Source organism: Dendropsophus ebraccatus, chromosome 8, assembly GCF_027789765.1.
Source record: "Dendropsophus ebraccatus isolate aDenEbr1 chromosome 8, aDenEbr1.pat, whole genome shotgun sequence".
NCBI lineage: Eukaryota > Metazoa > Chordata > Amphibia > Anura > Hylidae > Dendropsophus > Dendropsophus ebraccatus.
Window position 1 is genome coordinate 90,798,188 of NC_091461.1, and position 14,084 is coordinate 90,812,271.

General features: G+C 42.9%; 2 protein-coding genes across 3 annotated transcripts in view; both read left to right on the forward strand.

Moving 5' to 3' along the window:
- The window catches only part of LOC138800063 (zinc finger protein 420-like), an 80,051-nt gene that overhangs the window by 49,852 nt on the left and 16,115 nt on the right, over positions 1–14,084 (forward strand). The window lies entirely within an intron of this gene.
- LOC138799596 (oocyte zinc finger protein XlCOF8.4-like) lies at positions 2,500–7,694 on the forward strand. 2 transcript variants are annotated; one of them, XM_069981022.1, is made up of 7 exons: positions 2,500–2,993; positions 3,451–3,578; positions 3,688–3,846; positions 3,930–4,053; positions 4,163–4,257; positions 4,819–4,918; positions 6,810–7,694. In XM_069981022.1, the coding sequence occupies exons 2-7, from the start codon at positions 3,501–3,503 to the stop codon at positions 7,589–7,591; spliced, it is 1,338 nt and encodes a 445-aa protein (XP_069837123.1). In that variant the 5' UTR covers positions 2,500–2,993; positions 3,451–3,500; the 3' UTR covers positions 7,592–7,694. The 2 variants fall into 2 exon arrangements, with proteins under 2 accessions (XP_069837123.1, XP_069837124.1); XM_069981023.1 differs by having other exon boundaries at positions 2,500–2,701.

A 14,084-nucleotide genomic window follows, 5' to 3' on the forward strand; every position in this document is an offset into this window, starting at 1 on the left:
GGATACCAGTGATTCCTAGTATCTGTGGTTGCCTGGATACCGCTGAGTCCTAGTACTTATGGTTGCCTGAGTGCCAGTGATGCCCAGTACCTGTGGTTGCATGGAAACCAGTGATGCCTAGCACCTGTGGTTGCCTGGATACCAGAGATGCCCAGTACCTGTGGTTGCCTAGATACCAGAGATGCCTAGCATACCTCCCAACTTTTTGCATTGGCCAAAGAGGGCCATTTTTGGTTCAGGCCTTATTATAACTACTGCATAAGTTTTTAGTATCTGCGGATCCGCAAACACAGAGTATTTTGTAACCCAATAATTCATATGCAGCAATTCACACATCCTCTGATTTTGGGGATCCGCAATCTGCAATGTAAGAAAATAGGTCTGGTTGTAATGCGGTCCAAAAAACCATCCGCAGTTGTGTTCAGCAATTCTATGACATCACCATTTAAGCTCTTTCATGACTGGTTGGGACATCTAGTGACATCATTTTATGCCACCCTCCCCCTTTTTCTTTTGTGGATCTTCAGAATACGGATTACCACAGATTATATTTGTGAAAATGATGGGTGAATGTGGACATTATGGGGGGGATTTATCAAACATGGTGTAAAGTGAAACTGGCTCAGTTGCCCCTAGCAACCAATCAGATTCCACCTTTCATTTTCCAAAGAGTCTGTAAGGAATGAAAAGTGGAATCTGATTGGTTGCTAGGGGCAACTGAGCCAGTTGCACTTTACACCATGTTTGATAAATCTCCTCCTATGTCTCTTGCCTGTATATAACAATTTTTAGGATCCAGCTTGCACCACATGATGGAATAATATGCAAATTTGGGTTTATTATACAGTAAGAAACCAGATACTTTCTAGAGTAACTTAAAAAGTTTAATACACCTACAAATCCCAGAAAGTGACTAAATATGTAGAATCATCCTTGGGGGTGAAACCCAAAAACTTAACTGACCAACACCTATAAAGTTCACCACCCACAATAAATGCAAGAAAATCAAATATGGTTAAATATTATACTTTATTGACACTACATCCAATATTAAAAACACCCATTAAAAACAAAAACACAAAAAAGAAGGGAACTCGGTACCAGCTGAGTGTGGGATAGTTGGTGTATAACTATACAGTCCTAGTGCTGAAAATATAGCATAAATACATAATTGTACAAACCAGCCTCTTGATAAAGCGAGCAGCAAAACGTGCGTCGAGGCGCACCTGGTATGGGGTTACTTTGTACCTATGGGTGAACGGGTATGGTGAGGTGCATGGACTGCAGAGTACTACTTTATGCATGTGTCTCACTAATATATTTATTATTGCTATTTATTAGGATTAGCTCTGAGCACTTGCACTTTATTTACCTCTTGCAGTCCATTAACCAGTTACTTATTTGATTCTCACCTTCCATATATGTTCTCTATACTTTTTTTCATTTATGTCCAGTGCTATACATGTATGATCTGATATTCTATTTTTGAGTACCAAATTTTGGTTTGTACAATTATGTATTTATGCTATATTTTCAGCACTAGGACTGTATAGTTATACACCAACTATCCCACACTCAGCTGGTACCGAGTTCCCTTCTTTTTTGGGTTTTTGTTTTTAATGGGTGTTTTTATGGATGTAGTGTCAATAAAGTATAATATTTAACCATATTTGATTTTCTTAATTTTTTTTTTATTTTTTATTTTTTTCATTATTTTTATTAATGCCAATCTCATCTCTAGGTCAAAAAGAGAGACATGTAAGAGGCAAAGAGGGGCAGAGGGACAAGGGTCAAAAGCAGGGACTGTCCCTCTAAAAGAGGCACACTTGGGAGGTATGGTTTTGCAACAGCTGAAAAGTCAAGGTTCTCTACCCCTGCTATAGCAGTTCAAATTGAGACTGTAAAGGTGCGTTTACACGGAACGATTACTGTTCGAATTTGCGCAATAACGATCGCATTTGAGCGAAAATCCGCTCGTGTAAACACTGCGAACGATCAAGCTACGAGCGAGAAATCGTTCATTGTGATCTTTCAACATGTTCTCAAATCGTCATTGGTTGTTCGCTAAAAATTTGCAGATTGATTCGTGTAAACAGTCTTTCAGCATCAAGACTGGATTATTGTAGGTTGAAAGGGACTTTTAGGGTAGCTTCACACACCGTATCGTAACAGATTTGATCTTAATAACTGAACACAGCATCAAATCTGCTGCGGATCCTGTACGTGTGAATGAACCCTTAAGGAGTTTTAAATCCTGCCAAACACCTAAGATTCCGGTAGCTGCCCCCTGAACACGTGTTTGGCTGACACTTTAGTTGGTCGGACAATCTCCAGGTTCTATTTAGAGAAGAGATGAGAGTTCTTGGGCTCGTCGCCCTCCTCCCATACACATAGCTGATCACATGATCATGACAAAGTCTAAGGTCCTTTTGCTCCAGCAGCAGCACAGCTTGGAGTGTAACTCCTTCCACACAGCTGACTGATCACATGATCATGACATCATTAAAGGTCCTTCAACTCACAAGGACTACCGTCCTGGGAACTATAACAGGGGGTGCTGGGCAATATTCCTACCACATAAGGACTAGAGGATATAAACATTAAATAAACCTGCAGTGACTTGGTGGTGGCCATGTTTGTGTAGTCTATATGGATGTACTTGGAAAGTATTTCCCCTTTAAATCAGACTGGGACTGAACAGGTACAAAACTAAATGTTCCAGAATTCTTAGCTAAACAATTATAGTCTATTATAGGATGCTAGAGGGAAAAGCCAAACGAAGTGCCTATTCCTAGTGCGTAGCGTCATTGAATATGATGGCGTATATGGTGTAGGCGGGGGTGTGCATCCTGTCATAGGTCTGTAGAAGCGCTTTGAGAGCGTGAAACAGCTGTAACCGGCAACACACTTTGCTTTTTTCACTGGCGTCCCACCTGCTGTTACGATGATTCGTTTTTAAACAATAAAGGAACTATGGATTTACTACAAACGTGGTGAGTGCCGCAATATTTCTAGGTCTATATGATCCTGTCATAGGAACACTGCATGTTTTATTGTAAGAGGGCTCCTAGTAGACTTACCCTTTAAACCATTACACATAGGGATGTGTTATAATTGCAGCGTCCTAATAACCCCGACAGTGACAGCTGAAGAGCCCCCCTTCCCCCTGTACTGCCACATAGAGAAAGTTATAGTTTATCCCATATAACCCGCCCTTACAGTGATCCAGAAAAGTGATAGCCCAGTCCCCTATATCAGTTACAATGACAACCTCAGTAAATGCCCTTATAGACGGGCTGATGGACTCCAGACAACGAGCAACAATCATGGCGCCCTATAGCAGTGAGCTATTGCTGACAATCCAAGACCATTGTGTTGTTATGAGGACATTTAAGACAATATTAGACAATAGATGTCAGAATCTAAAGTCTTCTTTATATGTCTCTACAGAGGATACTTCATGCTTGGTGCATCCTGACCAGGTTTGTAGAGCACACAAGATGAACACATACCAAGGGCACGTGACTGAAAAGCTGTTACATCTCACCTTGGAGATCATCTTCCTGCTGACTGGACAGGTAAAGGATTCTGCAGATCATCTCATACATCAGCACTTCTCTATCATTTGTGAATAGAAATTGGAGAAGTATAACAGCAACGATCCTAAATTATATTTAATTTGCGTAGGATTATGGACCCATAGAAAAGTCTGTGAAGCTGACCAGTGACCAACACGAGGCAGGAAGATGCAAAAGAACCCAAAGCTCCATCATGGTACACGAGCCAAAGAATGAGCAAAGGATCCTAGACCTCACCAAGAAGATCACTGAGCTGCTGACAGGAGAGGTGAGCGCTGCTGGGAATACTGGGACATTATACAGTAATGCCCGAGAGCTGTCTGAATGATGATGTGCTCTAATGTTTGTCAGGTTTCTATAAGGTGTCAGGATGTCACTGTCTATTTCTCCATGGACGAGTGGGAGTACCTGAAAGGACATAAGGATCTGTACCAAGATGTCTTCACGGATAATCACCGGACCCTTACTTTAATGGGTAAAAAAAAGTACTTTATTTATTGTAAACCTATGCAATCTCCTAGTTACACCAATCATCTGATCATCACATAAACCACCTATTCAGTCACTCTATTTGTATCCTACAGATGGATCCAATAAGAAAAGTTCAGAGAGATGTCTTTCCCCTCCCTATCCACAGCATGCAGAACAGGAAAATCCCAATATTCTTTATGATTACAAGGTAAGTTCTACTATGAGTTCAAGTTTACTAAATAAAATCTGATCTGTGCTTAATGTTATATTATTAAAGGGGACATTAAAGGGGTAAACCGGCCAGGACCCCTTTTTTAAGAATGGCAGGGAAAGGAGTGGGTAAAACAAAAAAATAACACATCCACTTACCTCCCTGGCTCCCACACTGCCACCTGCCTTCCGCCGCTCCGATTCCCCGTGTGTGGCCACTTCCTAGTATTGAGATGTGACAATACCAAAATCTGCAACAGATTTGAGTTTGTTGGTTTCTTGCTTGTGTCCGTCATTTTGCTAGATTTTACCTGTAACAAAAATGTTGCATGCAATGTTTCTTGTCCTGTTATCGAATGGAGCCTTCAACCCAGATTTATGATCGGTGGGTTTTAACGTGAACTGGACAAGCCAATGTGTCATTGTAAAAGATGAAGGGGATGTGGCAGGTCAGGCCGCACAAGCTAAACATAGATGGCCTATTCTGATCATCAATGTAAAAGTCTCAGTGATCTCCTTTAACTGAAATTCACACATTTATCATATTCAATAACTTTAGAATGAAGATATCTGTAATATTAAAGTTGAAGGTAGTGACAGAGAAGAAGAGACTCGTGCAGAAAGTGGTCAACAATATAAAGTGGAGGAAACCTGCCCAGGTAAGCAAAAGCTGTGTGTTAAGTCAAGACAATAGTTTTTTTTTTCTTTATGTCACTGTTCAGAATTTTCTTGTGTCTCCTAACTACTATACTATAGCTGTTGTGGCATGATAGAAATTATATTTCTGCTTGCATAAAAATAAAATGTCCACTCATCATTGTAATAAAATAGAAACAAAAAATCATCAAAGAGAAGGAAAGAGCAGGCACTATGGCTAATCAGGCCTCGCAGACACAGCACCGATGACAACTGGCTCGCTGGGGTGGTGCTTGTGGATGCAGTAATAGTGGAACAGTCCAACAGAGAATACCACTGCACTCACCGGGTCAGCGAAGTAGATGCTTTATTTCAGGAAGATATATACAACATATGCAGGTGCGTTCCACAGAAAGGAGCAACGAACGTTTCGCGCTTGCGCACTTCAACTGGCTCGCATCGATATGTTGTATATATCTTCCTGAAATAAAGCATCTACTTCCTGACCCGGTGAGTGCAGTGGTATTCTCTGTTGGATTGTTCCATTATAAAATAGAAATGTTGCCAACTTCCCAGCATACTTATCTCTGTCCAAAGGACAGGGATGAGGTCACTTCCTGTGTTTAGTCTCTATTTCTTTTTGAGGGTGGGTTCATAACGAGGAATTTTCACGGATAATGTCTGCGGAATTCCGCTGTCTGTCCGCGTGCACGACTGCATGCCTTTCCGCCGGCTCCATAGACACCATTCTATGGGCCGGCGTATTCCGCTATCAGCCGAAAGAAAAGTGACATGTCACTTCTTTCGGCAGATAGCGGAGCACGCCGGTCCATAGAATGGTGTCTATGAAGCCGGCGGAAAGGCGCGCAGTCGTGCACGCGGACAGACAGCGGAATTCCGCAGACATTATCCGCAAGAATTCCTCAGTATGAACCCACCCTAAAAAAGAAAAGACGTGGAGGAAGGATGGACTTTAGTTTGAGAAAAAGGGAGACATATATTACAAAAGGGTACTTCTCCCTTACTGAATTTATGAAGATATGGACTGCTTTTGCAGTCTGTATCTAATTCTTTACCTATTCCTGTGGTGTAACGCTGGGCAACGCCATCTTGGCGACTTCACTGCGTTCCAGTGCCAGTACGCAGAAACGTCACAAAGAGGGTGGCGCCTGGCGTTACAGCATCTGGACACAGGATTAAAGTAAAGTTTTAGATACAGACTGCAAAGGCAGTCCATATCTTCATAAATACAGTACGGGAGTAGTACAGGGACATTTAGTAATAAGCAGCGATCTTGCGCTGGATAGGATCATGGGAGCCCTACCTGCCGCTTTGCATGCTGGGAAATTCCGGTCTTGCTCTGACTCTGAAAAGAGCCAGTGCGAGCCCATAAAGAAAAAATTTATATAGCTACTGAACGACCCTTAAAAAAAAAAATTACATTTAAAGGGGAAAAAAATTATGTAATAGGTAATTAAATGAAAGCATAACAATAAAATAAAAAGCCCCATCATTGGTTCTCTTTAAGGTTGATTTTAACATAGAATTTTATTTTTTTTATTACAAAGTTACTTGCAATCACAATACCTATTGGTTTATGACAATGCCTCTTTAAAGTTTCATTTTCCACCTCACTCCTATGAGCAAAAGACATAGGGGGAGATTTATCAAACTGGTGTAAAATAGAATTGTCTTAGTTGCCCCCGGCAACCAATAAGATTCCACATTCCAAGGTGGAATCTGATTGGTTGCTAGGGGTAACTAAGACAATTCTACTTTACACCAGTTTAATAAATCTCCCCCATAATTCCTGACTATTGGGTACAAACTCCACATAAAAGTAATTGTGACATGTCACTTGCTATAAATCGGCTTCTCTTCAGATTTTAAGAAATTGTGTTTTTACATTTTCAGGAGAGGAATTTAACGTTGGGACTCCTCCTACAGACCATGTTACATTTCCAAACGTAAAAGAAACACATGGCATCCCCAATAAATCTTTAAATCCTATCTCCGATATCCATCCATTCAGGTTGAGAAAAGAAATTCTGTCTGATTGTATAAAACCAGGGACTTTAAGTGGCGTTCCCAATGTTGTTTCTAGTTCCAGCCATCATCGAATGCGAGTTCAGCAAAACAACACTGGGGAAAATCTAAGTCTTAGTTCACAATATGGAAATCACAAAAGTGATGGACTGTTCTCTTGTCCTGTGTGTGACAAAAAATTTCAACGAAAAGCTTATCTCAGGGTGCACCAGAAACGCCATATCGGTTACAATCGATATCGGTGTGTAGAGTGCCTAAAGAAGTTTTCCTGTGTGTCTAAGCTCGTCCGACATCAGGCAGTTCACAGCAGCAAAAAGCAGTTTCTCTGTAATGAATGCGGAAAGTGGTTTCTTACAAGGGACAGCCTTATTTGTCATCAGGAAACCCACATCAGGGAAAAACCATTCCCCTGTCCCAAGTGCGGCAAATGTTTTTTGCGAAAGTCAGTGCTCATGAGACATTTGAGAATACACAATGTAGAGAACCCCTTCACCTGTTTGGAATGTGGGAAAAGTTTTACCCAAAAATCTGACTTGGTACGACATGAGAGAACTCACACTGGGGAGAAGCCATATACCTGCCTGGCATGCTTAAAAGGCTTTGCCCAAAAATCTGGGCTTCTGAGGCACCAACAAATACACAAAGATTAGAGGGAGACTCTCGTCAGAAATTATTTAGGGGAGAAGTCCGTTGATTTATAAAATCCTGCAGGGGAAGGGGAGGAATTGATTACGAGTAGAGATGATCGAACAGTGCTTATGTTTAGGTTCATACAAACTCGTACCATCGGTATTAAACTCCTGCAGTGTTCCCGTTCCGCGGGGAAGGTGGAGACAGCCCGAGTCCTGCCTGAAAAACAGGAATACAGCCTGGGCCATAGATTGTATTCCCGCTTTCCAGGCGGGACTCGGGCTGTCTCCACCTTCACCACAAAATGGGAAGACTGCAGGAGTCAAATACCGATGGTTTGATTTCGTACGAACCTAAACATCAGCACTGTTCCATTATCTCTAATTACAAGTACTAGTACCCCATGCCCCGGGACCAACCTCGGGACTCTCCCCGGAAGGCTTTTTCCGCCCGAGTTGTGATGATGTCATGATTCGGGAGAAAAAGGCCTGTCCCGGTTGATGGACTGGCCGCTCAGCCAGTGACTGGAGGGCGTCCCGCCCCAGTCACTGACTGGCTGAGCGACCAGTCCATCAGCCGGGTGGTGATATGTCAGCGTTTGAGATCCCAGAGTCCCGAGGCTGGTCCCGCCGCTAACTGCAGGCACGGTGGGGGTAAGTTAATACTTGTAATCCATTTCCACCCTGCCACCGCCGGCTGTCGGATTTTATAAATGACCGGACTTCTCCTTTAATTATTAACATTCATTGAAGAAGAAATCTGATACGTTGCACAGTGACGTCTCACTTTCCGTCAGAGTAGGCAACTTGGGATTACATACAATTCTCCCAGCATCTCTTTCACTTTTCAAAACTCTCAGCAAAATACTGTTGCGATCTCTTGGCTTCCTCATAGTTTTTTCCTGAATCTCATTGATAGTCCGAAATCTCTTCTAAATGTGAATGACCTTTTATATACTTTACTGCCTAACTCAATGAGGGGTGTGGTTTGTTGGAGTCTGTGCGACAGAATTGTGGTGTAACATCTCAGAGTAAAGTAAGCCAAGTAATTGTTGGTCTAAAGGGCGTTTTCCATTGGCCATTTATCAACAACAATCATTGCTAGAAACACTCATTCGGCTGCTAATTGGCCATGTAAAAATGTCTGCGATCAGCCAAGGAGCAAGACATTGCCGGCTCATTGGCTGATTACATCTTTTAAGCAGCCCTCTAAATCACTGTTTACAAGCCGTACATCTTACTGTGTATACAGGGGATGTGCAGCTGATAGCAACGCATTTAAAGAGCAAGCCACACAAAATAGCAAAAATAGGGGGGTTGGGGGGGACGAGAAAATAAAAACAAGTAAAATCACCCGTCCTCGTGCCACCATTGCTCCCGGGTCCGGTTGACGGCTGCTGGCGGCTGTTATCTTTGGCTGAAATCCGGGTATGTCGCACACCCGACTCTTTCAGCTACAGTGCCATGGTCCAACTGAGCGAGTCAGCAAGTCTCCTGTCCCAGTCACTGATTGGTTGAACGGGCAGTCACTGAGCCGGGGTCATGATGTTGCAGCTAGGAGAGCTGTAGGACACTGGTAGCGGTGCTATGGGGCATGAGGATAGGTAAGTTTACTTTGTTTACTATTTATTATTTTCCTACAAGGATCAGTTTCCTACAGGCCGCTCAGTTAATTGTGCCTCTCTCTCTCTCTCTCTCTCTGATTGATGCTTGTTTGTGGCCGTGAAAAGCCATAGAACAGCAGGTGTTAAGAGACCCTCAAGATATAACAGCCTGAGACATTGTGATAAATCTTTTGAAGACTGTCTGTTCTCAGACTGCACTGTTTAAAAATTAGACAATACAGTGGTACCTTGGTTTAAGAGTAACTTGGTTTAAGAGCATTTTGCAAGAAGAGCTCACAGTTTTTCAAAATTGTGACTTGGTTTAAGAGCATTGCTTTGGTTTAAGAGCTCCTGGTATTGGGTGGGAGCTTGAGTGGAGGAGTGGCATGGCCTGCATAGCGGGGTCTGCAGCACAGTACTCTGACCCAGGAAGTCTCTCTCACCTTCCAATTTATAGCAGATCCACTTCGGGCTGGGGCTTGCATCAGGGGACAGGACTGTGGGGGTAATCTCTTTATAGCTTTAACCCCTCTCTCCCCGGACAGAGAGTGCTGCTATACTGTGTCCACATCTGCCCTGCTTATTCCTTCATGTTCCCTGCAGTCTCTATCAGTCCTTGTGTTTCCCATCCTCTCCATTCCTGCTATAATGTGCTTGCACTCACACTCAGCTATACACACTGCTGCTATAATGTGCTTGCACTCAACACTCAGCTATACACACTGCTGCTATAATGTGCTTGCTCTCACACTCAGCTATACACACTGCTGCTATAATGATTATAAAATGATTTTTGGGGTGTGGAACCAATTGTCTACATTTCAATTATTTCTTATGGGAAAATTTGCTTTGGTATAAGAGTGGATTTGGATTACAAGCACGGTCCCGGAACGAATTATGCTCGTAATCCAAGGCACCACTGTATTAGTAAATTGAGAACATTAGCCAAGATTTACTAAAATTGTCCTAGTTGCCCATAGCAGCTAATTTCAGTTCAGGTTTCATTGTACCGGAAAAATCTGAGAAAAGAGAGCTGAGCTGTGTTTATGAAATCATGTTTGCAAGTCAGAAATCTGTTCAGTCAGTTCCCTTCTCCTGCTCATACAAGGTATTGAATCTAGTAGATTTAGACTACGTTCACACAAGGTAAGTTCCACGGTAATCACGGAGGTTGTTGCAATGGACGTGATTACTGCGGTACTAACGTTGTGCTGCAGTCCGGAGTGTATACTCTCCTGCCGGGATCCCTAGCGGCGCCGTAGAAAACTGACATCAGTTTTATGCGGCCGCTATTCATTGAATAGCAGCCGCAGAAAACCCTGTCAGTGCATGCTGTGGAGCGAGCGGCTCCGGACGCTTGGTCCATAGTGCGCAGTGGAAAGTTCTGATGCGGGCGCGCGCAGATCAGAACTCAGTGGTGCTAAAGATCATCTGGCTGGTACTGCAGTACCGGCCGGGATGATCTTTTCTGAGACCGCCCGTTCCGTGGCTCTTACAAGGTCTGAACATGGCCTTATATTGTATAATGTGTGATTTCTAGAAACATTCTATTATGTAATGTTGTTGTCTTTTCCTCCTTTTTATTAAGGCAATGTTTTATTAAGGCAATGTACCTTTTAATTAATCTGGAATACAAATTGAAGTTGCCACTTTTTTGTAGTGGATAATAAATTCATATGCACGCTATAGGAATAACTCTAATTCCTGGTTGGGCACTGTTCCTTAAAGGGGTTTTCCAGCGCTACAAAAACATGGCCACTTTCTTCCAAAGACAGCCCTGCTCTTTTCTCCAGCTTGGGCAGGGTTTTTCTGCTCAGTTCCATTGAAGTGAATAGGGCTTAATTGCAAACCGCACCTGAACTGGAGACAAGAGTCGTGTTGTCTCTGAAAGAAAGTGGCCATGTTTTTGTAGCACTGGACAACCCCTTTAAAGAGATTTTCTATCAGTGTCTACTTAAAAAGGACCTGTAGCCAACTATAAATGTTAGATGTTATTATCATTAAAGGGAAACTAACAGCAGGTTAGAAGCACCCTCTTCAAGAAATAAAATATTTTCTTCTCCTGGTACCTTTTGAGTTGAGCATATATTTGCCTGTTTGCATTATTATGTGCAGCACGACTTATGGGGCCAGTTGTGAGTATTTATTTACTCACCATACATAAAGTTAGGGCCAGAAATATTTGGACAGTGACACAAGTTTTGTTATTTTAGCTGTCTACAAAAACATGTTCAGAAATACAATTATATATAATATGGGCTGAAAGTGCACACTCCCAGCTGCAATATGAGAGTTTCCACATCCAAATCGGAGAAAGGGTTTAGGAATCATAGCTCTGTAATGCATAGCCTCCTCTTTTTCAAGGGACTAAAAGTAATTGGACAATGGACTCTAAGGGCTGAAGGCGTCTCCCTCGTTAACCTGTAATCAATGAAGTAGTTAAAAGGTCTGGGATTGATTCCAGGTGTGTGGTTTTGCATTTGGAAGCTGTTGCTGTGGCCAGACAACATGCGGTCAAAGGAACTCTCAATTGAGGTGAAGCAGAACATCCTGAGGCTAAAAAAAGAAAAAATCCATCAGAGAGATAGCAGACATGCTTGGAGTAGCAAAATCAAGTCGGGTACATTCTGAGAAAAAAGGAATTGACTGGTGAGCTTGGGAACTCAAAAAGGCCTGGGCGTCCACGGAAGACAACAGTGGTGGATGATCGCCGCATATTTTCTTTGGTGAAGAAGAACCCGTTCACAACATCAACTGAAGTCCAGAACACTCTCAGGGAAGTAGGTGTATCTGTCTCTAAGTCAACAGTAAAGAGAAGACTCCATGAAAGTAAATACAAAGGGTTCACATCTAGATGCAAACCATTCATCAATTCCAAAAATAGACAGGCCAGAGTTAAATTTGCCGAAAAACACCTCAAGGAGCCAGCTCAGTTCTGGAAAAGTATTCTATGGACAGATGAGATAAAGATCAACCTGTACCAGAATGATGGGAAGAAAAAAGATTGGAGAAGAAAGGGAACGGCACATGATCCAAGGCACACCACATCCTCTGTAAAACATGGTGGAGGCAACGTGATGGCATGGGCATGCATGGCTTTCAATGGCACTGGGTCACTTGTGTTTATTGATGACATAACAGCAGACAAGAGAAGCCGGATGAATTCTGAAGTGTACCGGGATATACTTTGAGCCCAGATTCAGCCAAATGCTGCAAAGTTGATCGGACGGCGCTTCATAGTACAGATGGACAATGACCCCAAGCATACAGTCAAAGCTACCCAGGAGTTCATGAGTGCAAAAAAGTGAAACATTCTACAATGGCCAAGTCAATCACCAGATCTTAACCCAATTGAGCATACATTTCACTTGCTCAAATCCAGACTTAAGACGGAAAGACCCACAAACAAGCAAGACCTGAAGGCTGCGGCTGTAAAGGCCTGGCAAAGCATTAAGAAGGAGGAAACCCAGCGTTTGGTGATGTCCATGGGTTCCAAAGGATTCGCAACAAAATATTGAAAAAAAAAATATTTTGTTTGGGTTATGTTTATTTGTCCAATTACTTTTGAGCTCCTAAAATGTGGAGTGTTTGTAAAGAAATGTGTATAATTCCTACATTTTCTATCAGATATTTTTGTTCAAACCTTCAAAATAAACTTTACAATCTGCACTTGAATTCTGTTGTAGAGGTTTCATTTCAAATCCAATGCGGTGGCATGCAGAGCCCAACTCACCAAAATTGTGTCACTGTCCAAATATTTCTGGCCCTAACTGTACGTACCCTTGTGTGATATTTTTGCACCCAGCATTCCGACATTGTTCTTAAAAACTGTAGGGACTCAATTTTATGATGTTTTGGATGTTATAATAACATTTCAATAAAGTTTTTGTTTTATTCATTGTTTACTTTTTATGTTCTGTATGTGCTATGTTTTTGGTGAGTGGCATTTCAAAAGGTAATATAAATGACACAATAAAGAAGAAGTGCATGGCACTCACAGGAAAAACTTCATGGTCAATTGGCCGTCAGTTATTGAAGGTTGTGGGCACCTTAAAGCGACTCTGTACTCACAATCTGACCCTCAAACCACTTGTACCTTCGGATAGCTGCTTTTAATCCAAGATCTGTCCAGCAGTCCGTTCGGCAGGTGATGCAGTTATTGTCCTAAAAAAATACTTTTAGGGTAGAAACCCACTTGCCGGATTTGCAGCGAGTCTCGCTGCGGATCTTGTCCCTATAATTTCAATGGCAAACAAACACGCAGCAGGGATCCCTGCTGCGAGTTTGTCCGCAGCCCACCCCATTAACCCCCCGGCTGCCGGAGCTGATACTTTACCTGATCCCGGCTCTGGCTTGCTTCCGCGGTTCCTGGTGTCAGGCAAGCCGCAGCAGGGACCAGGTGAGGTATATGCTCCAGCCAGGCGCCCGCCCGCAGCCCCTTTAACACCTCCTGCAGCCCCAGCCACCTGATCGCTGCAGCTGGCTGGAGCATATACTTCACCTGGTCCCCGCTCCGGCTTGCTGAAGACACTGGGAACCGCCAAAGCAAGCCGGAGCCGGGATCAGGTAAAGTATCAGCTCCGGCGGCCGGGGGGTTAACGGGGCGGGCTGCGGACAAACTCGCAGCAGGGATGTACATCCCTGCTGCGTGTTTGTCTGCCATTGAAAGTATAGGGACAGGATCCGCAGCGAGACTCGTTGCAAATCCGGCAAGTGGTTTTCTACCTTTAGGGTCTGTTCACACGTACAGACTCGCTGCATATTTATCGCTGTGTTTCTCGCACATAAATCCACAGCGATACTTATTGCTATCAAGTCAATGTATGTGTATTCTTGCTGCGTGTTTGGTGCGATTTTTACATGCGAGTTTTGATTTTCACATGATTTTCACAGGCAAGTTCAACACCACA